The sequence below is a fragment of the Sinocyclocheilus anshuiensis genome, unplaced genomic scaffold (genome assembly GCF_001515605.1).
Source record: "Sinocyclocheilus anshuiensis isolate Anshui unplaced genomic scaffold, SAMN03320099.WGS_v1.1 scaffold1994, whole genome shotgun sequence".
In the NCBI taxonomy this organism is placed as follows: domain Eukaryota; kingdom Metazoa; phylum Chordata; class Actinopteri; order Cypriniformes; family Cyprinidae; genus Sinocyclocheilus; species Sinocyclocheilus anshuiensis.
Genome location: NW_015548215.1, coordinates 617,803 through 643,741, shown reverse-complemented (window position 1 = coordinate 643,741; position 25,939 = coordinate 617,803). Strand labels below are relative to the sequence as shown.

Here is a 25,939-nt window from a genome sequence, read left to right as displayed (position 1 = left end):
GTGTGTGTGTGTGTGTAAGAGTGTGTGTGTGTGTGTGTGTAAGCGTGTGTGTGGGAAACACAGCAGAGCCAGACTCGGACTGGAATGCTGTGCGTGTTCTGGAGGACCATCTGTGGCGTCGGGATGGAATCTATCATTCAATATTCTCATGACTTCAGTTACAGATATAAATGAGCATTAAAGCACAGTCTGCAGAACAGAGAGAAGCTGAATGTCCTGAAGATATAACAGAGAATGAAACACTAAAGAAAACACAAATAAACCCACTAACGCGTTCATTAATGAGGTTAACAGCAGTGCGCGTTCAGGAGAGAACTGTGTGCATGAAGCAGCAGCGGCTCAGACACACAAACAGATTCAGAGAAACACTCTCACCTCTGACTGCTTCCCCGCAGAGCGTCCCCAGGTCCCGATGCAGTAATCCAGAGCAGATGAAGATGAGGATGAGGAACCGGACCCGTGATGAAGATGTTCAGCAGCAGCTCGGGTCTCCCAGCGCAAACTTGACCACACCCTCTTATGCTAATGAGCCCTCAGAGCGCGTCCTGATTGGCTCACTCTGCTGTCAGTCAGATGGATAATAACATCTGCTCTTTTGTCCGGATTAAGAGCTCAGACAACATCACGCTGATGGAGAAACTATTTATATCAGTGATGACTGCTTTTCATTACACTGACAAAATATTTTATTTACAAGATTATTGAAGCACGTTTTACAAGAAAATACTATTTCAGTCTTTCTAAAAAAAACAAAAACGTTTAATTCAATGTGTTACTTGCTGCTTATTTGTAATGATCTATAAAAATGTACTACAATTTAGAAATAAATTCATAATAAATCTATTGGAACAAACACTTTCAGCTGTGCAAACACACATTATAATTGTAATTTTTATTTTTTACGTTGCAAATAAAATAAAGATATTAGAGCACGTTTTACAAGAAAATTATATTTTAGTCTCTCTATTTCAAAATTTAATGTGTAATTATTTAAGTTTACTGCTAATTTCTGAGTGGAAATTGTTAGGCTACATACATTTTTTTCCAATGTATAAAAACACAAAAAGATTATTGCATTATTTCAGTCTTTCTATTTAAAATATTAATGTTTAATTCAAAAGTGTTACTTGCTTTTTTTGTAATTATTTGTGAAATTTACTAGCAATTTCTGATTTAAAATATTTTCTACACCATTTGTTTCAGTGTAGAAATCATAATAAATCAGTTTTTCTGTCACAAACACACACATTGTACTTGTTACGGAAGGAACAAGATGTTGATCCTGGAACATTTACTTGGCAAAATCACGGCGACCCCATGGGCATACAGTATATTGCTTAATGTAAAACAGCGCAACAGTGACTGCCTCATCAGCAGGCTTGTTTATGAAAGGTGTTCCCATTCCTTTTCCTCAGAACATGACAAAAGTGAAACATTGTGTGGCACCAGTCAACCAGCTTTGCATTGTGAAAGTGTATATGTATAGTTATAGTTTGGGAGGTGTAGGGATTAAATAAAAGGGTTTGTATGTGTGAATGTATGTATGTATGTATGTATGAATGAATGTATGCATGTATGTATTCATTTATTTATTAATGAAATTGAATTCACACTTTTGGCATTTACAGAAACATATATTATCAATTATCAACCTCAGAACTCATGCCAGATATGGCTTTAAATATGGTTAAAAATCTATTTCTCTAGACTCAAAAAACAACTGTCTTAGTCACCCTCATGTTGTTCCAAAACCTACTGTTATGGAGAGAACAGAGGAAGCGTGCGGATCCATATGCAGAGCTTTATTCACAGGCGTGGTCACAAGCAGGCATGGGTCAATAATCAGCAAGCAGTCATGAATGAGGCAAGACAGAGAGTATTCCTAGGGCAGGCGTGGGTCATCGATCGGCGAACAAAAATCCAGAGGGCTTTACAAAAAAGGGGTAATCTGTAAACACCAGCAATAGTCCAGGCTGGGGCAAACAGTATCCAAGGCAGGGTCAGGCAAACAGGTAATACAATATACACACGCGAGAATCAAAGGACTGGAAAACAGGCAAGGCAAAACTAGACTGAGATTAGGACTTGGAAAATAAACAATGGCTAACGAACAGGCTCCGTAGTGTAGCTGCGCGAAGACAGTGGTGATGCTAACAATACTGGGCAGTGAGAGTGAGGAAGTCCATGGCTTATATGGAGGGTGTGTGATTGGCAGCAGCTGTGTGTCTAATCAGTGCAATGGATGCTGGGATATGTAGTCCGGGATGACATGCAACAGTTTGTGTAGCGTGAGAGTCAATGTAACAAAAGGGTGACCTCTGGTGGCGATCGGACGGAAGTCCATGGACAGGATTCGTGACAGTACTCTGTAAAAAATTTGAAGTTGTAAATAAGAGATTTGCAGTCTAATTCAGTCGTTCTACTTTAAAGTTTTATTTAAGTTTAATTCAAGGTGTTTCTTCCAGATCATTTGTAATTATTTGTGAAATTTAGTAGCAATTTCTGGGTAAAAACACCCATCTAATCTGAGCGGACAGTCGAATCACTTCCAGCTGAATGAATCTCAGTTAGATCAATCAATTCATGATGGGAATCAGAGTCTTTCACAGAGCCTGAATCTGATGCAATTCCTCTGAAAACCTTCCACCTAAAGCCTTTAATTCCTGTCTGAGGCGTCAGTGGATCTGACAGCGTGACGTCTGTTAGATGGCAAATGTTTCTCAGAGACTGAGAGCCAGTATCTCATAAAGCAGCAGCAGTGCAGAGAAGCACGACTTTATTAACACAGCACTAATACAGGCTTTCCAGAAGAGATGCAGCGATCATATGCAGTATGAATAAAAACCTAAAAAAAGGTAATTGCAACTTTTTATCTCACTCACAAACTCATAATTGCGAGATATTAACTTAATTGTGAGACAAACTCATAATTGCGAGATATTAACTTAATAGCGAGGCAAACTCATAATTGCGAGATATTAACTTAATTGCGAGACAAACTCATAATTGCGAGATATTAACTGTCACGGTCTGGTAAGAGAGCACCGTGGAAAAAACAGGGTCTGGGTCCAAGTGCAGGTGAAAGATGATTTAATAAACAAAAACAGACAAAGCAAAACAGAAACAGATCAAACAAGATCTGAAAAACAACTCAACCAAGAACAGGACCAGGATACAAATACGGCAACAGAAAGTGCTTGCATCCATGACCTACAAACAAGAATTTACAACTACAATACAAATAATTCAGCCAGGCAGAGCGGTGAGTGAGGAGAATATATAGTCTGTGAGAATGGGGAACAGCTGAGGGTGTAATGAGTGAACAGCTGTGGGGAGTTTGGGGAGATAATATGACCATGAGGCAGGTCTTCTCCATCGCCGACCGATGAGCCACTCCAAAGAAGTCCCTGCTGTACTCCTCAATACTCTGGTCTCCCTGATGGATGTCGAAGAGTTTCCCTGCTGGATCCATGTCTGCTGGTTGAATTCTGTCACGGTGCGGTAAGGGAGCAGGAAAAACAGGGTCAGGGTCCAAATGCAGGAGAAACTAGATTTAATAAACAAAAACAGACAAAGCAAAACAGAAACAGATCAAACAAGATCTGAAAAACAACTCAACCAAGAACAGGACCAGGATACAAATACGGCAACAGAAAGTGCTTGCATCCATGACCTACAAACAAGAATTTACAACTACAATACAAATAATTCAGCCAGGCAGAGCGGTGAGTGAGGAGAATATATAGTCTGTGAGAATGGGGAACAGCTGAGGGTGTAATGAGTGAACAGCTGTGGGGAGTTTGGGGAGATGGAGACCTCTGGTGGTGAGAGGGAGAAACGCAGGGCTGGACTCATGACAAACTCATAATTACGAGATATAACCTCATAATTGTGACATATAAACTTAATTGCGAGATATCAAGTCAAGTCACCTTTATTTTTATAGCGCTTTATACAATACAGATTGTGTCAAAGCAGCTTTTCAGAGTCAAACAGGAAAATAGTGTGTCGATAATGCAAGAGGACAATAACAAACAGTCAATATTTCAGTTAAAGTCAGATTATTGATTCAGTGATGTCATCGTCCAGTTCAGTTCAGCTCAGTTCAGTTCAAACAGTGTCTGTGAAATCAAGCCGACAGTATTGCCAGAAATTAAGTGTCCCCAACTAAGCAAGCCAAAGGCGACCAGATATCACCTCATAACCCGTTAGGGTAACCCGAGACATATGAGAGAAACACAACAGAATGAATCCAGATGCTTGAATATGTGTTTTTGGCTCAACTGGTCGATGCACAGACAGATGAAAGTGTCTGCTCAGTGTCTGGAAGAAACCTGACCGGAATATTCAGCTCAAAAACACAGACAAACAGCCTTCATTCTCACTGGAGCATCTGTTTGGCATCCTCGTGTCTGATAAATGACCAATTCCAGACTTAAAAGCATTACCACTGAGCGAACAGAGGATATGATGCAGCTCAAACTCAATGCTAATCTGCTTTATAAAGCATGTAATCACATTTTTCAGCACAAATCAATTCAGGCATGCAGAAAATCACCCTGCAGCGTCATCAATCATGCAGAAGTGGAGTGATGGCGCTCTCTATTGGACAGAGACGCAAACATCTGGAAACACACAGTAGACTGTTAATGAGACGGAACATTCAGTTTAACACCACATGCATCCAATGCAACATTTCAACTAACACTTTTCATTAAAGTTTCTCAAAGGACATCATAAACAGACAAAAGTAGTTTAACTATATGACATATGCATGATCTTTATGATGATTGTGCTGATGTATAATATGAATTCATATTACTTTGAAAGTCTCTCATATCTGACTGTGAATCCACAATAAACCAGAGATCAGAATCATATGAATATTACATAAACCAGATGAAACATCATCAGATCTCAGTGTTTGTCTGGCTTCGCGTCTCTCAGGATTCAGATCGACTCACATAAACTCCTGCACTTTGAAGAGACACAATTATGCTCAAAGAGTCTGATTAATATGCATGCATAAACGAGTCACTGAAATGAATGCAATATTGATCTCTGATTATGTCACTGACTTTATGCTAATGTGAAGAAATCTCTCTGTCTGTGATTTCTCATGAAGCTGTCAAAAAAGATTTTTGTCCAGGGGATATTTAAAATCAACATTAAATATTAATATAATGACATGAAAATGAAGGCTGATTTTCAGGACCATGGATCATGCGTTTTTTGCATTGTGACATTATTTTCATGACAATTAAAACAGGGTTATTACACTTAAAAACTAAAACCTTATTTTATTTCAGCTAGTTGCCAGCATTTGTCATTTTGTTTAGTTAACTTAAAATACTAAACAAAAACTAACAAATAAAATGTATAAAAACCATATAAACATACAAAAAACTAATAAAAATGACAAAACCACCACAACTAAAATTAATGAAAACAAAATTAAAAAAAAATCTAATTTAAAATATGAACAGAAACTATAATAGTAGATCAATGATACTAAAATAACACTGAATTAAACATTATTTAAACTGTATTCAGCATTTAGAGCTCAAGATGGTATTTGTTGTACTTGATTTCATTTTAAAAGGACACTTTTGTAGCATAGGGTTTTTACAGGATTTTTAAGGATAATTAGGATTTTCAACATTATTATGATTAATTTAAATCTTTTTTGTTTAAACCTTAATGGTCCTATATAAAGCTTAGTTTCCTTCATGCAAATCTAATGTCATGTTTTTGTTTGAGTAATGTGTTGTAATGTGAGGTGAACAGGAGCCACTGGATGGCGCTGGAGGAATGTGTTTCTGCTCCTCTGATGACTTCACATTAAACACCAGCTGCACGCTCTCAGTCATCAATGAAAGCTGGGAATCTGTACTTTGCTGAACACGAGCTGCAGTGCATGCTGGGAGAGCGAGGGTGTGTTTTGGCAGGGTTACATAAACAGCATTGACTGTTACATAATGCACTTCAGATGTTTGAGAGCTATTTTAAACCATCTTTCATCTGTAATCGAGGTGTTAACCCTTCGATGGACGTGTCTGTGTTTGCAGATGAATATACTGTAGAAACACCAACAAAACCAAACAGCATCTGCTTGATCACCTGCTTCATATAAACACAAAATCATATTTCTCCCCCCACCCCCACCCCTCAATAACTATTGTTTTTGAATGAAGAACATTTAGTTCTTTCGTTCTACCTGTATTTCTGTTCATAAATAAAATATTATATATATGTGACCCTGGAGCACAAAACCAGTCATATGGGTCAATTTTTCAAAATTGAGATTAATGCATAATCTGAAAGCTGAATAAATCAGCTTTCCATTGATGTATGGTTTGTTAGGATAGGACAATATTTGGCTGAGATGCAACTATTTGAAAATCTGGAATCTGAGGGTGCAAAAAAATCTAAATATTGAGAAAATCATCTTTAAAGTTGTCCAAATGAAGTTCTTAGCAATGCATATTACTAATCAAAAATTAAGTTTTGATATATTTACGGTAGGACATTTACAAAATATCTTCATGGAACATGATCTTTACTTAATATCCTAATGATTTTTGGCATAAAAGAAAAATGTATAATTTTGACTCATACAATGTATTGTTGGCTATTGCTACAAATATACCCCAGCGACTTAACACTGCTTTTGTGCTGCAGGCTCACATATGAAGAAAGTCACAGCTAGTAAATAAATCGAGCAAACGCAGCTGTGATGAGGCTGATATGAGATCTGTGGATGCTAACAGTGGTGTTTCTGTGTTTCACTGCAGACTCACTGAACGGATTCAGAATGGATGAGATGATGAGATATTCTCTTTTATCTTGCTCAAACACAAGCTTTATTTTCTATCAAACACTGAACAAGCACAGCGTAGTCATCAAACTGTCATCGTATTTCATTCACACTCTCTGAAAGGTTGCAATTATTTCTCGGCCCTCCTGTTATTATTTTCAACAAAAAAAATCCCTCAGACTTACACTGAGACTGGACCCAAAAACCAGTCTAGACCAGTGCATTCAAAACCAGGGGCCCACTAGAGCGCTTTAGCACACTTATAAGGGGGATGCAAGATTGTGTAAAAATATTACTATTAATATAATTAAAATTAATATTCTAATCAATTTCCCTAACCCTAAATATATTTAACGTAAAAGCAAAAATATTAATAATTATTATTACTATTGTTAATAATTTATGAACTAAATGTAACTCATAATAAAATAGTATTATTAATATAATCCATATTATTATTCCTATTAATATATTAAATGAATGAATGTTACAGGAAGTTAAATCAAGATGCAAACATCAAGATGTCAGTGTTGGGGAAAGTTACGTATTGTTATATTTCGTAACTCCATAAAAAAGTAACTAATTGCGTTACTTAGGTACTTTTTATGTGCCTCTAATTCCTCTCAACATGAGAGCTGTCAGTCAATCAATGGGAAAACCAAGGAACTGGTGTTACTTATTCAAAAAAGTAACTCTTGATATTTTGTCAATTTAAAAGTAACGTGTTACTTTACTAGTTACTTGGAAAAAGTAATCTGATTACATAACTCTCGTTACTTGTAATGCGTTACCCTTGATGACTATTGTTTTTGATGAAGAACATACAGTTCACTACATTTCTGGATTCATGAAATGAACTGTGGTAAATTAATTGAGCTATCCCTACATTTACACTCCCCGTCTCCCTGCTGAAATAAATGAAAGCACTCACTTTAAGTAGATCTTGTCCTGCTGCTGAATTCCTCTCCTGCATGTGTAATTATTCTCACTCTAATGACGTCAGACTCATTACAGCTCTGAACAGAAACAAAACTTCACCTAAAGCAGAGAAAGAGCTGCATAAATCACACAGCAGAGACGGAGAGCGTTATTGATCAAACACGGGAGAACATACAGATCCACAGCCAGCAGAATAAAGGTGATATCTCTCAGCTGAAGAGCTCAGGAGCTCACACGTGCTAAATAAAGCCTTTCAACTTTCATGCATTTAAAGCAGACCTTCAGAAATATGATGCAGTCAGGCTTTACGAGTTAAAACGCACACAAGCAGAAGAGCTGAAGCTGAAGATCATATTTGAAGCATCTTTTGAAATGTTGATCTTATCAAACTGGTTTTGACATCTGATAGAACAGGATTTCATGTTTTAGACCAGATGTGCTCAAGCGCTTCACTAAGAAGGGCCAAAAAACTATTTAAGGGCGAATGTACAATGTGCATTATTTAAATCAACTTCACTTATATTATCTACATTTCAATGCAAAAATTAAATGTTAAAAATTGAAAAAAAAAAAAAAAGCATTATATACAACTGGATTAAAATGAGCATTTTTAATTGTATATACTGCATGTAAATATGCATGTTTTTTCTTATTTCCCCCTTATGCTGTGTGGCATGATGGGCCAAATCAAAGGTTTGGACATCTCTGTTTTAGACCAACTAACACCACAAAACATCCCAGAATCCATCAAATCCACTGATAATACTTACTGATGTTCTGGTGTTTTCCCTCCAAAATGACATCACTTCCTGTCACTGAGGAAGTGATTTTTACAAAAGCCGGACATGGAAAGGATTTAAAAGCAAACATTTTGGGAAAATCACCTGGAATATTTCAGTCAGTGTTTCACTGCAGCACCTGCAAACATGACACGTCTCAGAGAAACGGTCGAAAACCCACCTCAGTGCGATTAAAGAGAGCTAACATGATTCATCTTTATAAACTGCGAGTTTAATATCTCGTCCAGTGTATTCAGACGTATGTGACGATGACATATATCAAGTTTCTCTTGTTCTTGCTCTCGTCGCTGGTCGTCTAGTGTGAATAATGACTGCTGTTCTTCACTACAGGAGAATGAGTGTTAGTGTTTCAGCACAGACCGTCATATCTGTAGAGCACTGGTTAACCACACAGAGTCAGAAACAGGACTGGTTAAAGCTGTTTGAGACGGTGCTCGCTGCTGCTGTTTTCAGTTGCATTCATCATGTTTATTAATTAGCAGAATCTGATGGTTTTGTTAAAGGCAAATGGAGATGAACTGACGAGGGAAGCGTTAGAAGAGTTTACCGTTATATTTCAACACTGTGACAAAGACAAACTCCAACATGAGCGTCCGTTCATTAAACTCCACCGATCACACTGCGTTCCATTCAACTCAGAAAGATGCCACTTTCATTCAAGCCTGCGCAAACTCTGGGTTTATGACATCATTCAAGCATATTTCATAACTATGAACAGTACTAGCGATTGGTAGTTTTACCTGCTAGCTAGTGCATGTTCACCTGACCAGATTGAGAACATACACACTCTCTGGTACCAAATTAGTCATTAAAAGCCAACTCTACAAACTTTAACCAGAATCCTAGAGGTCCCTCATTACATTCAAACTCTATATTCTTACCTACAGCAGATTTCAAAAGGAATATTCATCTATCTTTCAAACGGTGAAATGTGGTGATGCCAAAATTCATTATAGAAGCACATTTCCACCATGGGATAAAATAAAGCAATAAGCCCCGTGAAGCCATGGTTTACAGCGAGTTTATAACAGCGTTGTTAGGTACGACGTGAAGCGGCATTATAATATAAACCCCCTTAGCTGTTATAAATTCACTGTAAACCACGGCTTCACAGGGCTTATTGCTTTTATAAAACGGTTATTCCATATACGTAGTAAGGTTTCACAGAATAAAACAGAGCAAATAAAGTGTAATGATATTAATAAAAACAGTATTCTTCCACCAAACAATGTAGCTCCTCAGAAACAGTTGTGGTTGCAACAAAGTGGTTGCCGGGCAACAGACAAACGTAAACAAAGGTGTATGTTACTTTGTAGAGTCATTTACAACAGCTTCGAACACAGCTCAGCCAATCAGAATCAAGCACCGGAACTCTCTGCTTTATAATAATAAATCAACTTTTTATCTCAAAATTATGACTTTTTCCCCCTCACAATTCTGAGTTTATGTCTTGCGATTCTTGAATGTATTTCCCACAATTCAGAGATAGAAGTCAGAATTGCGAGATGTAAACTCTGAATTCAGAGAAAAGTCATAACTGAGACACAAAGTCATAATTGTGACATGTAAACTGAGAATTGCTAGATATAACCTCAGAACTGTGAGAAAAAACTCTTCATTACACTTTAAACATTATCTTTGGTCTCTCAGGCAATGGAACAGCTTTATGGACGGAGATATTAAGCAAGAACATCTGATTTTGGATGGAACGCAGCATTAGTTCTTCTCTTGAGCTAAATGAGATCTGCTTTAAAGACACACTGTTAATTCATCTAATTAATCGACCCCAAAACTCGTCTGAGAAACTACACTGCGACGTCTCATGATATTTGAAATATACTGTAATGGACATTACATTTCAGACAGTACTGAACCACTGTGCTAGCTAACGTCAGGATTCGACTCATTCGAGTTCAAATCAAACAAATAAAAATAAGTATAAACCGACAGCATACAAGTGTAAGTTAACATCTCTGAGGCAAAATGCAAACATAAACATTTCCCACACAAGCAGGGAACATTTCAAATGAGATATTGCTATCAAGTCAATTTCTAAAAATAATTGATAATTTAGTGGTTAAAAAAAGTGCAAGTAGATGACAGTATAAAACATGCGGCTCAGACAGCCAGACTTCACCGATAAACGAAAACAGCCACAAATAATCTACTACTGGAAGTTTTTTAATCTAGTGGAGCATAGCTGTGCTATCATGCTGAAAGTCTCTTGCTTCCCATCGGGTTTTTGCTTGTGATTCCTTGAGGAAACAGTATTAAGACTGAGAAGCTTTGGATCTAACACACTGACGATGCTTCAGTCAACGTCTCGATTGCTTTCAGTGCATGTCATTCTTAGTTTCATAACAGACTATCAGCGAATTAAACTTCAACACTGTCCATTTCCACATCTTCTAAAGTGGTATCCGATTGGGAAACCATTATGAGTGATTCGACTCATTCGAGTTCAAATCAAACAAATAAAAATAAGTATAAACCGACAGCATACAAGTGTAAGTTAACATCTCTGAGGCAAAATGCAAACATAAACATTTCCCACACAAGCAGGGAACATTTCAAATGAGATATTGCTATCAAGTCAATTTCTAAAAATAATTGATAATTTAGTGGTTAAAAAAAGTGCAAGTAGATGACAGTATAAAACATGCGGCTCAGACAGCCAGACTTCACCGATAAACGAAAACAGCCACAAATAATCTACTACTGGAAGTTTTTTAATCTAGTGGAGCATAGCTGTGCTATCATGCTGAAAGTCTCTTGCTTCCCATCGGGTTTTTGCTTGTGATTCCTTGAGGAAACAGTATTAAGACTGAGAAGCTTTGGATCTAACACACTGACGATGCTTCAGTCAACGTCTCGATTGCTTTCAGTGCATGTCATTCTTAGTTTCATAACAGACTATCAGCGAATTAAACTTCAACACTGTCCATTTCCACATCTTCTAAAGTGGTATCCGACTGGGAAACCATTATGAGTTTTTGTTTCTTTGAATACTGTCTGACTGTGGTACACGCCTGCCGATGTGTCTCATCATGAAGCTCCCGGTCCTTTTCCAAAACCTCAACAGAGCTCTCTCGACTGAACGTGGCATTGTCTGTGGACTCAAAGGATTCACCGCTAAGGCCTTCAAGTTTGGTGTAGCCTCCGCTGCCGAGGCCTTCCAGCCGAGGACAGCTGAGACGTCTCGATCGCACCAAAGTAGGGGTGGTTGGACAGATATCCGTATCGACAGACCTGGAGTAGTCAGACAAAGCGCTCAAGGACAGGTGAGATCCGGTGGCCTTGCGACTCGGAGAACCAGACGGCAGCAGCTGAACCCGGGAACCCTGCAGAGAGACACGAGGAGCTCCTTGCAAACTCCCACTGCTCCTGTAAACCTCCACCGAATCTGGCGCAAGCTTGGGATGAGGCTCCACTTTGGCCTTCGTGATGGTCCTGGACGCTACCAGATTCTCCAAACGTCTGCAAATGGCTTCGGCATCCAGGACCTCTCGTTTGACCTCTCCGGTTTTATCCGAACCCCTTCTCTCCGAAGCTCCTCGGTGGTTGAGCTTCATCATTGGAAGGGTGAAAGCGTTGACCGAAGTGGACACGATGCTCCTGGTTTCCCATTCTTTGTCAATTCGGTTCTGGTCTCGATAGATGCTGTAGACGGTGTCCGTAAAGCTCTGTCTTTCCAAAGACGAGACTCGTGGGATGGTGGTAGACGGTCGTCGGGATGGGATCAAGCTACCTGCGTCGTGTCGCTCAGAGCCTGGAGACGGCCAGGAGCCCTTATGAGGGGAACCGTACGATTTGGTGTCTTTCGATTGGCAGTAGTTCACGAAACCGTTGAGCGGTGCCGACTCCTTGCTCCGCAGGCTATGAATGTCAATCACCGTTGAGTAGATGTCTCTGAGGTTAATGATTTTTGTCTTTTTGTCTCTGTTTTCGTGAAGTACTGCATTGCCACAAATGAATAGGAAGATCCCGATGCCCATGATTAAAGGTCCGAACACTTTCAGCTTGTCCGAATATAAGTATCTGTTGATAAATGCAGCGAATGCTCCCAGTTTAGGCCCATTGGAGCCATTATAGCTCCTGAAGTCTTTATCTAGGAGATCCCAAGGCGGTCTGCCGGTCACATTGACTAATTCTCGGCTGTCGTAAGTCCTCTGTGTGTTCATCAGTCCTGGATAAAGCGGACTCTCTTTGGGCCAGTAGCCCAACACAGCCATGGCCACTCCAACCAGAAGCACCAGGATCCCAATGGCAGCGACCAGTCCAGATACGGAGCACAACTTTAGCTTTCCTTTCACCACGACCACTTCGTTCTTCCTCTTTTTCTTCTCTTTCTTCTTGCGCTTGTTTTCGGCTCGGTTCTTTGCGCGGAGGGAGTCCTGTCTCCTGGCAGATATCCGCAGCAGACCCCCTGTGGCGATCATGATGGCGCTCAATTAATCATCCTGGAGAAGATAGAAAGAACATGAGAACCATAGTGTGGGCTGAAAAAGCCATGAGATCTAGAAACATACTCACAAAATCTAACATAGATTTAGCATATCAACCCTCTACATTGCGAGTAAATCACTCGCATATGCAACTAAATCTTACTCTGGGCGACTAAATAATATCTAACATTAGCCATTGGCTAATAAATTCTTAGATTTTACACGCCAGTATGTGTGTGTGTACCTACTTAACCATATTTTGGGGACAAATTTGTACCCAAAAGTGAGCAAAGCCTGACAAAATCGACAAAAACCTCATTTTGTGGATGTCCTCATTTGTAAAACTGTTATAAAAATAAAGTAAACAAAGTTTTTTTTTACTTTTGAAATGGTAAAAATGCAGAAAGTTTTCTGTGAGGGGTAGGGTTAGGGGTAGGGGTGGGTTTAGGTTAAAAAGTGTATAACTATCTGTATATAAAAACAATCGAAGTCTATGTAACCATTTAGATAGCTAAGTAAACGTGTGTGTGTGTGTAAAATAGTATATCAGTCTGGCGAGTAAACAAAAAAATGTACTAGCCAATGGCGATTATATTGCTAAGGTGTGCGTAGAGGGTTGCATATACAAGCAACAGTCATAAATAACAAAAACTTAAACACTTACAGCACAGGCATATACGTGTATGTGTGTGTTCATTCAGTTTTACTGTTTACATTATTTTTAAAATGTTTTTTTTCTGACTAATATTTTTGTGGAAATCACAATACACTACCATTCATAAATTTGGGGACATTTAAAAAAATAAATAAATAAAAGATTGATCAAAAGTGACAGTGAAGACATTTATAATGTCACAAAAGATTTTCTATTTCAAATAAATGCTGTTCTTTTGAACTTTGTTCATCTGTGAATCCTGAAAACTAAAATGCATCAGTTTCCACAAAAATATTGTGCAGCACAACTGTTTTCAACATTGATAATAATCAGAAATGTTTCTGGAGCAGCAAATCAGCATATTAGAATGATTTCTGAAGATCATGTGACACTGAAGACTGGAGTAATGATGCTGAAAATACAGCTGCGCATCACAGGAATAAATTACATTTTAACATGTATTCACATAGAAAACTGATATTTTAAATTTTTTACATTACCATTTTTCCTGCATTTTTGATCCAAGAAATGCATCCTTGGTGAACAAAAGTGACTTCTGACCTATTAGCAGAATCATCCCACTGCTTATGTGAATATATATATATACACATACACATATATGAATATATATGTGCCATCCTACCAGTATTACCCATTTCCAAAGAACGTCTCTCTCTCTCTCTCTCTCACACACACACCAGCATTTGCTGTGCTCCTATTGGTTCTTCATTAGACGGATGTTCCAGAAGCTCACTTATCTTGATGAAAGCTCTCTAGTATCTGGAAGGCTGAGAATGAGAGAATGAACCCAGGCAAAGCGGCGCTCGTTCTCAGGCGTTCACTGGACTCTGAGTGGGAGCGAGACGCTTGTTTCTGTGAACAGCATATGGATGGTGTGGGTTAATGCAGCACAAACACACAGCAGTGATCAGCGACACATGAATGCAGTGTGAGACACAGACTGATGACATGATTCACGCCAGACTCCAAACAGAAAGATGAAAAGCATCTGTTTGCTGATTTGACATAAAAGCTGATTCTACCACAAACTGTAGGAGCGTGAATGAGTGAATTTAAGGTTAGCAGGTAAAACAAATCTTGTTTGCTTAGTAGATATAGGATTACTAGGGTCGAGACAGTGGAAAAAATGCAAGGTTATCAGATGTGAGCTGCACTTCTTTTAACTTGATCGCTGCATTTTTAGAATGCCACTTCATGCGCAAGATGCTGCAAAAGATGCATCCATCAAATGCATATTTACATAGAAAAGCATTGGAAAAGCAGAAAGCTGTGCAGAACTACTACTGTACGTCTGATATTTGCATGATGCTGACAGACTGAAAGCTGCTGCTGTTTTCATGTACTGTTAATAAAAACTAATTTTGGCTAAGAAACATTTTTCTTATTTTGCTTTTTTTCTGTATATTTAGGATATGTTTAAAGACAAGTTTGTACAGTATTTGCCTTCATACTTCATGCACTTCTATGTCAAACTTTAGGTCTGCTGCACTTTAATAGAACTTACTTTAACCAATGTTACTTGAATCATGCAGTAGTTAAGTTTTAAGATGAATAATTAAACACTAAAATCATTCTCTTCGATTAAACGTTTTATTTTTGGCCATATCGCCCAGCCCTAAGGATTACTGCTGAAAATCTATAGAGAGGCCTTTTTAAGTCCATGAACATCACTGTCTATCAGAAAGGACTGATTCACTTACTGATGTCAGCAGGTGAACATCTTCGTGCTTCCTGTTCAGTTCAATTCAATCAAATAACAATGAATTAAAGCTTTAAAATCACAGGAGATCAAATAAATGAAGCTGTGCTTCTCTTAGTGGGATCTGACCAGGTTTGATGAACCATGCCATCTTTGAATATGCATGAATGAGATTTGAGAGCTGTGGTGCTAGGGAAGTTGCATTAAATAAGAAATGAATAAACTCCCAAAGATTCAGATGCATTACAGTCTTACTCAAGGGTCTGAACCACTAAACCACATCACCCAAACAGAGCCTTATTAGAGTTTGTAGAAACTATTCAGTTCAGTGGAACACAGAGATATAGGATCCACTGGATGTTTATTTCATGCTGTGAACGGAAACAGACAGACTCTATTTTGCCGTGGCCTTTGTGAACCCGTCTGCTTTTCTGCAGTGGAGTCTAATAATTTATGGCACCAATTAAATGTTGTCTTTCCAGAGGGAAAATACATATTTGAGTTTCCAGCACCAGGGTTCATTAGTTGTGAATCATCAGGGGAGAAAAGAAGACAAAAGTGCAATAGTTTCTCGCTGGATCTCGAGTGTCCATTTCTCTTGATGTGTAACCTGCCGCTGTGTTCATGAAGTGCTTGTTTGGAGTCTCTCGACACATTAGATGGACATTGATTTAACATGAATCAGCAGATACGACTTCTTATGGCCAGTGATAATGACTCTGCAGGGCTTCATAAACCTGCTGACAATAAATAAACATGACGCATGTAGCGTGTAATCGTGTTCTCGTCAGTCATGAATCTTTCAGCAGTTAACCGAATGGCAACAATCAACTGACTTTCACACAGCTACGATTCCAGAAAACGTGTGATTTAACTCTGAATGTACAGACAGCAGTTCTCTTGAACGTCGGGTGAATGATGGAGCAGTTTTATTGTCCAACACAGTCAGAAAAAAATGAGAGAAAACATTGCTTATTCAGCTGATAAGTGTGTCCGTTATGAGCGTTTATGGACCTGCCCTAAATTTACTTTCTAGTGCACTACAGAGGATCACTCAAACTTTATTACACGCTCTGTTTAAATAACTGCTTGTAATCCTGTGAAAATGCACTGCTTGTCTAAAAGGAATAGCTCAGCCAACATGAAAACGTCCTGTAAAGTTGTTCACCCTCGGGCCATCGTAGAAGTAGATGAGTTTGTTTCTTCTGCAGTGAATGGGTGCCGTCAGAATGAGAGTCCAAACAGCTGATAAAAACATCCCACTAATCCACACCACTCCAGCCCGTCAGTTAACATCTGGAGAAGACAAAAGCTGAAACTAATCCAGCATTAAGATGCTTTTAATGTCTAAAATACAAGTCCATAATCCATAATAACAATGAAAAAGTGTTCTGGTGTGAATCAGGAGAGAAATCTGCACAGATCAAGCAGCATTTAAACCGCTCTAAACTAATATGTGGCTGGATTTTGATGTGAGAGACGACAGGAGATGCACTTTTTCACTGGAGGAAGCATTATTATGGATTATGAACTCATATTTTAGTTAAAAACGTCTTAATGCTGGATTTGTTTCAGCTTTTGTCTTCTCCAGATGTTAACTGATGGACTGGAGTGGTGTGGATTATTGTGATGTTTTTATCAGCTGTTTGGACTCTCATTCTGACGGCACCCATTCACTGCAGAGCATCCATTGCTGAGACACTGATGCAGTGCTACATTTCTACAAACCTGATGAAGAAACAAACTCATCCTGATCTCGGATGACCTGAGGGTGAGCACATTTTCATTTTTGGCTGAACTATTCCTGCAGTTTAAACCTGCAAGTGGTGCAAAACCTCTTACAGATGTGTACTTGCAAATTGGTTTAAAAAGCAGTTAACTAGTGTAAATGCCTTCCATGCAGCTGCTCTTCTAAATGACTGAGATCAGTTATCATGGTTGCTTGAACTTCATCACTAATGTCACGTCTCATACTGCTTCACTACCAACAAAGTCTCTTTCTTTCCTAACAACACAATCCACAGATGCTGCAGACTGGTGTTACAAAACACACTGCTTTTAAGAAACCTATTTCTGTGTTGGCTCTGCTTCTATATTTCCAACCGCAAAGATTTACAGATTTGACGAATTTCTGTGAGTGTTTGGCTCCACGTTTAATGAAATAAAGCTGAAAACGCTCCATCAGTCCAGACAAGCGGATGATCGGGAGTTCAAAGGTGTGCGCGGATCCTTCCACATCAAAGCAAACAGCAGAGAATCGGAGCGTACAGAGAGATGAGCGGCAGGATCCACAGAGACTTCAGAGACACACACGTGACATCTCAAACACGGCCGAGAAGGATTTATGGATCACAATGACCTTTATGTTCATTTCTGAAGGGCTGGATGGAGAGCAGCGGGTGACAATAAACACGTCATGAGGACAAAACACCAAATGACACAGACTGCCAGAGTGAGTTTGGTTGTGAAATTAGCTGCACTAAAAAAAAATCTGATTTCCCTGCATCTTCATCATCAGTGCAGAGAAACGTAAAAGTAATGGAGCAAAAAATGACGGCCATTACATCGGATTCCACTCGCAAACGCAGGGCGCTCGAGTCAACAGATAATATTCCTCATACAAATAAACACATTTCACCAAGCATATGCTGCTGACATTCATTCGTGGGCGGAAAATGAATGATACGCTGTTCGCACGGGCAAAACATCCATCTGAAGGATGTGCTGCTGGCAAACCTGCCTTCCACTGATCTGAATCCAGCTTCTTCTCTAGATTTGGTTTTTCCAGTGTCTGAAATGCTGGAGGGAGCGCAGTTTACACCCTCGCTATACTCCCAGATAGCACACATACGTCTGCGAGAGGTCTGTTAAAGATCGCTTCATCTGGAAAGCATCTGCTGTGTACAAACATCTGACAGACGTCTTTAAGAGGTCCGTTTTACATACCTTCTAAATCATCTTAAAGACATCTTCTAAACGTCTATTTGACATCTGATAGGAAACGTCCTGTAGATGTATCGCAGATGAGCAAACAGATAGGGATGCATGATATTATCGGAACGTTATCGGAATTGGCCGATAAAGGACACATTTCATTACACCAAATACACAAAATAATGTTATTTTTAGCAGCATCATATGACCCCTTTAAAATGAAAACATCTTATAACATGCCGATGAGAAGAGGGGTACTTGCTATAAACAACACATCCATTATTGAACTCGCTATCCTACTATGGACAGATTTAATTGAAATGAGTGAAAACAAAGCAGATGTACAGCCAGTTCAACAGGTTGGGTTCTTCTACTTTCCAGGCTAACAAATAATAAATAAAAAAAAGAATTCCTGCATTAATTATCGCACTGTCTTTAAACAAGATCTTATAGCGCATTATAAACGCAGTGATGTAACAAACTCTGCAGAAAACGGTATGTCCTCATTCAGGTGTTTGACTCATTCTCTATCTGGAAGATCTTCAAGGTTTCGTAATAATCTACTGAATTGGTTCACTGGGATACATTTACAGCTTTCATATTTCAGAGAGATGCTTGGGTTCTTAGCATCATGATCCTAGAAGATCTCTAAAAGCCAGGTTTTAACACAACCTAACATAACAAGCATTGCTCATACATGACCTCTTAAACCTGAAACATGGGCAGGTTCACCAAAGCTCACCTCAGTGTTATTACAGATGCACATTCTCCAGCCCTGCAGATCAATAACAGTCGATAATGAATAACCCAGCTACTCCTCCAAGGCTTCAAACAGGTCGGCGTTATTCGATAATGAGGAGATTTAGTCACTTTGTCTCAATTTAAAAGCCTAATGTTCGCATTTGACAGTTTTATGTGATGTTGCCACGAATTCAGACGTTTCTAATCTCAATACAGACACGAGGACCATAAAAAGGGCGAATTTAAATAGAGTTTTAAAATAAAATGTGTAGTGACTGTTAATAAAAATGGTGATTGTGAAAGATGGAGAACAGTGAATCCCTCTGTTAAAGGAAGGAATTAAACAAATCAACGAATAAAGGTCTGCTTCTTAATATGAAAATAAAACTGAACAGAAACCGGAAAATCGGCGAGGTTTATGCGTGGAAAATAACGTACGTAACAGCTCGTGACATTCGGACCCTTAGAAACACACAAAACCACCAGAGACACAGTCACGCATTCATACATCGATCGATTTACAGATTTCTCCATCGATAAATCACATAATCTACTGCATCGACACGGTGAAGGAACGTCTGAGGAGAAAAACGATCGCTTACCGTGAAATGCGACTAATAAATTCGTATCCGGGCAACGAAACGCAAACTTTCTCTCTTTAGAAGAGCGCATTTTGCGCGTTAAGTTCGTTATTTCCAGCCAGGAATCTTCCCGCGCAAACCGCTCGCCCGTCTCGCGCTCTTCTGGGGTTCTGCGCTGCGCCGCTTCTCGGGTGTCGTTGCTATGATACCGCAGTCCGGATCCGGTGGAAGTGCTGCAGGATTTGAATAATTGCCTTCTAAACTGTTTAGCCCGATGAGTGACGACGCGCGTCAAACCCGTTCAGAGACGGTGAGAAACAGCACAGAGAGCGACGCGAGCGACGCGTCAGCTGCGATCACTAGTCGCGCCGCGCATCTTTGTTCCTGCTGCTCAAATATATGCCAGAAAAAAACTAATTCACGCGGCATTTGGAGCATGTTCATAATCAGAGAAATGTCATGCACAGAAGCATCATACTGGTCTTCAAAAAGCACTAGTGATACCATGGCACTTTGATATATACAAAACACATTGTAACTGATCACTTACCCTATTCATTTCCTAGTTCTGACATGGTCCTCCAAGGTGCTTCAAAGAATACCATGGTATACGTCGAAAAACAACATGTTCAAAACATCATTGTACCATGGTATTTCTTGTTAGTCTCTTTCTGCACTAGAGGAAGATTAAGTGACCTGCCAAAGCAAATATTAATGCATGATAAAATGACAGAACGCCTGATCAACTCATTAAACGCAAGTGGTAATTGTTTGTAAGCATCTGCTGAAGAGGAGCGTAGGGTTAATCAATACCATTATATGATCATTATCATTCCAGAGGCCAGAGATCAACCCAAAGATCAATAACCAGCTTAACTGATTGAAACCAGCAATTGGCAAATGCGGAGTAGGAAAAGCTACGCATTAAGAAACAATGTAACAAACATTTGAGACTAAATCCAAAAATCAGCAGCTTTAGTATGTGATCCTGGTTATAATGTCAAATGTTATAATCCTGGTTATAATGTGCCATATGTACATTAACTGACAGTCACCACTGATAAGATACCACTAAATATTGTAGAAACTTCATTTTCTGTAAAGTTACTTTGCAACGATTTGTATCGTGAAAATCACTATACAAATAAACTTGAATTGAATTGAATTTAATGTGGTTTTTGACAGTGTTGAGGGTAACGCATTACAAGTAACACGAGTTATGTAATCAGATTGTTTTTTTAAGTAACTAGTGAAGTAACACATTACAAGTAACGCGAGTTACGTAATCAGATTAATTTTTAGTGAAGCAACGCATTACAAGTAACGCAAGTTACGTAATCAGATTACTTTTTCAAGTAACTAGTAAAGTAACGCATTACAAGTAATGCGAGTTACGTAATCAGATTACTTTTTTCAAGTAACTAGTAAAGTAACGCATTACAAGTAACGCGAGTTACGTAATCAGATTACTTTTTTCAAGTAACTAGTAAAGTAACGCATTACAAGTAACGCGAGTTACGTAATCAGATTACTTTTTTCAAGTAACTAGTAAAGTAACATTTCAAGTAACACGAGTTACGTAATCATTACTTTTTAGTGAAGTAACGCATTTCAAGTAACGCGAGTTACGTAATCAGATTACTTTTTTAAAGTAACTAGTAAAGTAACATTACAAGTAACACGAGTTACGTAATCATTACTTTTTAGTGAAGTAACGCATTTCAAGTAACGCGAGTTACGTAATCAGATTACTTTTTTCAAGTAACTATTAAAGTAACGTATTACAAGTAACGCGAGTTATGTAATCAGATTACTTTTTAAGTAACTAGCAAAGTAAAGCATTAAAGGTAACACGAGTTACGTAATCAGATTGTTTTTTTTCCACTAGGGAAGTAACGCATTACAAGTAACATGAGTTACGTAATCAGATTACTTTTTTCAAGTAACTATTAAAGTAACGCATTACTTTTATATTTACAAGAAAATATCTAAGTTCCCATTTATTCACCGACAGCTCTCTTGTCCTCGTGTTGAGAGAAATCACTCAGGAGTGAGTGCAGAGGCATTTCTTTCAGCGTGAGGATTATTAATTTCACTTTGAAATATGTGAAAGGGCCTTTACAGCTGCCAAAAATATAAATTTTTGTTTTATTATTAAAACTAAATAAGCAGCTCCAGCCCATGTGAGAAAAAATAATGCAAAAGTAATGTAATGCATTACTTTCCATACAAAAGTAACCAAGTAATGCAACTAGTTACTTTTTTTATGGAGTAACGCAACATTGTAATACATTACGTTTAAAAGTAACTTTCCCCAACACTGGTTATAGGTGAGTGTGATTGCTACTCATTTCAAAATCAAAGGTCTGCACTTTTCAACAGCAGCATGTTTAATTGGTAACGCTCCAGTTTATCCGCAATAATCGCACCCAAAGCACTTCTGTAGACGCTGAGCTCAGGATAAAGATGAAATGCTGCAAACTAACAAGTTTCAGGCTGCTGAGATCCTGACGCACCTCAGAGAGACGCTCATTAAGCCAAACCTCCATGGCCTTTGAAGTTCCTACATCTCGCCTCAAGACACAATCAAGTGCTGGAGAAGAACAGTGTTTTGGCTCAGCGATGGCCGAGTTTGTTTAACAAGCCCCTCCAGCTGTACTCCGGCTCTCCACAGGGACGTGAGGAAGTGTCTTCCTCTCCCACTACAGCTGGAGGATCTCATCTCAGACAGACATGTCCTACAGCGAGACCGCACGTCCCAGACCTTCTGATTCCCACAGACCTGCGTCATCAAACTCTCCCATAATCCTCTCTGAGTTCAGATGCCTCATGGGACGGGCCGAGCCTGACCCGAGAGGTTATTCTCAGCACGAGGCCTTCATTTAACCGCTCACATGAAAAACTGAGGAAATGCTAAATGCAAATGCTAAAGGCATCTGACCGGGGCTAGTTGTCACAAGCTCTAGCAGTGCTTTTGTACTTTGATTTATCGAATTCAAAAAGGTCTAAAATCAGGATAATATTGTGAATTCTGTCACCAAACTAAAATTACAATATCATCATAATTTTCTAATAGTTGAACACAATAAAACCACACTGCCATATATTAGATGACTGACTATATAAGTGGTTGAATTTGACACCGGGGCAAGTTATCACATTTAACTGGAACCTATAAGCCAAAACTCATGAGCACTGATAATAATAATAATAGTAACAGTGGAATGTTCACACACACATATAAACACCATGAAAATGTATGTTCTTTTCTGCACTAGTGACAGTGATGCACATTTATGACGCCCGAATAACAGCTAGAAATAATTAACCTGAAATGATCATTCTGGCATTCTTCCAAACATGCACGACTTTGTTCTTCTGTGAATCACAGCATAACATATTTTGAAGTGTCAAATGTTTTCACCCCTTTAATGAAAGTCAGTGAATTTGATTATATACAGTAAAACAGAGATATTTTTGTCTTGTTTTGTGTTGAACGGCATGAGGGTGAGAAAATGATGACAGCATGATCATTTCTAGATGTTCTATCCCTTTAACAGTCTGTGAATTACAGTAAATCCATTCTGAGTTTCCCACAGACAGTAAATGAAATGTGCATTATAATATAGTGCAGCTCTGGTTACAGTGACTGAAAGTGTTGAACCACAAACCTAGCGTTTTCCTCAGATCTACTCCCATCTTCATCTGGCGTCCAGAAGTTAATCATGAAGGATGAACATTTAAGGACACTGTCAATCACAAAATCTCATTAGATTGCATCAAAACCTCATGTCAGAATTAATGCATGTGTGATTCACATTCATGAATTTTGTCTGTTTGAGTTTCACACCCTGGTGATTCATTAACGCAAACAGCTCCATTATTCCCTCTTACTGAGCATCTGCTGTTACAGTGGACGGCTTTTAAAGTCACCTGCTTCACATTTGCATGAAGAGCCTTCAGGTGTTTCCAATCACTGCGACCCGAAAACAAACATCAGTCACACTTTGTTAACAATTACACAACATCATTAATGAACATGAACATTAAACCTCATGTAGTCATTTTCTTTAAAACACCCTGTTTAAAGGAATAGTTCAGCCAAAAATGTATGTGCTGATAATGTACTCAAGCACAGTGCATCCAAGATCAGAATGAGTTTGATCTTCATCAGGTTTGTAGAAATGCAGCATTGCATCAGTGTCTCAGCATCAGCTGTTTGGACTCTCATTCTGACGGCACCCATTCACTGCAGAGCATCCATTGCTGAGACACTGATGCAATGCTACATTTCTACAAACCTGATGAAGAAACAAACTCATCCTGATCTCGGATGGCCATTTTTGGGTGAACTATTCCTTCAACAGCTTCTCCAGCTGGCCACAACATAAATGATAACTGATTTATAAATAAACAAGGTTAACATGATTGATTTACCCGTGACCGGTCATCCAGATGGTTGAGGAACATCTGAAGGTTGTTGAGCTGCTGGAACATCGACATGACACTCGAGCAGAAAAACATTCACTGATTTTACACTCGTGTTCAGATGAACAGATATCAGGCTGCTTCAGGTTGAGATTCTCCTGCTTTGCTCTGCTAGAGCTGAACTCTATTAATAAACGCAGATAAATCAATGTGTTCCTCCACTAATGCTGCTGTCGTGCTACAGGAAGGCAGGAGAGACGTGCATCTGCTGTGAATAAACAGACATCATCTCTTCTGTCCTGATGTTCCACAGCGAACCAAATCAAGCATTGCCCAAGAACGTCCAGCTATAATTTAATATAAAACCAACCACATCAACCCAACGTTTAATATGAATTATGAAACTTACAGCTCCACTGATGTTGTGTTCAACAGAAATATGATTTAATTCAGTAGGAACATGATTCAGAATACAGACGACAGCATTCAGAGGAGGTTTGCACGGTTTATTAGGGTGCTGATGTGACTGAACGAAATCTGTTGTAGAAGTGAGTTTAAGAAAGAGGGTTTATAAATATGTACAGAGCATCTGCTCAATAAATCAATCATCATATCTGGATAAACGGGCTGAACTAATACAGCAGTGCAATGAAACGCAACTGATCGTCTTCATTCTGCGCTGAGACACTGAAGGAACAAAAACTAACACACACACGATGGATGTACATTCCTGACATTTGGCTAAATGAAATAAACACGTTCAAATGAGACGGATTCGGCTTTGAAATCACACCAATGGCAAAATTCATAGCAAATATATATATCGTTTGCTTTGTGCATTATAGCAAGTCTTTAAATAATCATCAGAAAATCCCCTGATGCGAAACCAGAGTTCAGATCACATTCTCACAGAGCCATTCACGCTCCAATAAAGTATTTAATAACATTTCATTAAACATAAACAGGGATTGGGCTAATTCTGGGCTCTGTGCGAGACATCACAAAAATAAACACTCTTCAATTTAAAACAAATCCTTTTGGCATTTGAAATCGATCATATACAATATATTATTATCCTTCCCTGTGCAAACGTATGGTGATTTCGCACAATAAATAAAATGATTCAGCAGGTACGGCAAAATCATACAGAACTGTACAAAATAATAGAGTAAAATTAGAGGTAAAAAGTAACAGAAAGGGCACAGATCTCTGAGTATTAAGGAAGAGTTCAGACACTAATGATCGTCCTGACATCACTTACTCAGAGCCGTAAGACTTTCTTTCTGAAGAACATTCTGACTGTTCTTTTCCGTATAATGAAAGCCGAACGTCTGACAAGCTCCAAAATTACCCCAAAAACATTTTTCTGAACTCATACGAAGAGTATATAGATACTGAAGCCATTACTGACTGATAATCTTCATCTGCTCTCAAACAGACTACAAAAACTTAATGTCAACAATATCGACAGAACTGAACTGTCAGCCAATGAGATTTCAGTCCTAATTCGAAGCGATTGAAAGCCGTACGGATCACTATACGATACACAGCTGTTTATGTCACTCGGTCAAGCCTTCATTCACTTCCATTAAACTCAAAACAGCAGGATGTTCTTTTGTGAAAGTCACATGAAAAGGGTGAGTAAATGATAACAGAACACTCATTACCAGATGAACTGTTCATTTAAAGTCTCTCACGCACGCACTCACACACACATACACGCACTCACACACGCACTCACTCTCTCTCTCTCACACTCTCTCTCTCTCTCTCTCTCTCTCACACACACACACACACACACATACACACATGCACACACACACACACACACACTCTCTCTCTCCACCATACATACACACACACACACGCACACACACAC

At 38.8% G+C, this 25,939-nt stretch overlaps 2 protein-coding genes across 3 annotated transcripts in view; both read right to left on the bottom strand.

The window, feature by feature from the left end:
- The window catches only part of LOC107653874 (band 4.1-like protein 3), a 53,338-nt gene extending 52,868 nt beyond the window's left edge, over positions 1–470 (bottom strand). Inside the window, exon 1 of the mRNA XM_016440743.1 lies at positions 376–470. The gene's annotated coding sequence lies outside the window, so the exon portion shown is untranslated. The remainder of the gene's footprint in view (positions 1–375) is intronic.
- Positions 471–11,054: 10,584 nt separating this feature from the next.
- On the bottom strand, positions 11,055–19,735 carry LOC107653886 (transmembrane protein 200C-like). 2 transcript variants are annotated; one of them, XM_016440754.1, is made up of 2 exons: positions 19,654–19,735; positions 11,055–13,016 (listed from the first exon to the last, which is right to left on the bottom strand). In XM_016440754.1, exon 2 carries the CDS (start codon positions 12,993–12,995, stop codon positions 11,481–11,483), a length of 1,515 nt encoding a protein of 504 aa, XP_016296240.1. In that variant the 5' UTR covers positions 12,996–13,016; positions 19,654–19,735; the 3' UTR covers positions 11,055–11,480. The 2 variants fall into 2 exon arrangements, with proteins under 2 accessions (XP_016296240.1, XP_016296241.1); XM_016440755.1 differs by lacking the exon at positions 19,654–19,735 and adding an exon at positions 14,355–14,554.
- Positions 19,736–25,939: the final 6,204 nt, after the last annotated feature.

Bases quoted from the DNA above. Each gene is read 5' to 3' on its own strand.
- LOC107653886 (XM_016440754.1), bottom strand. From the start codon at position 12,995: ATGATCGCCACAGGGGGTCTGCTGCGGATATCTGCCAGGAGACAGGAC.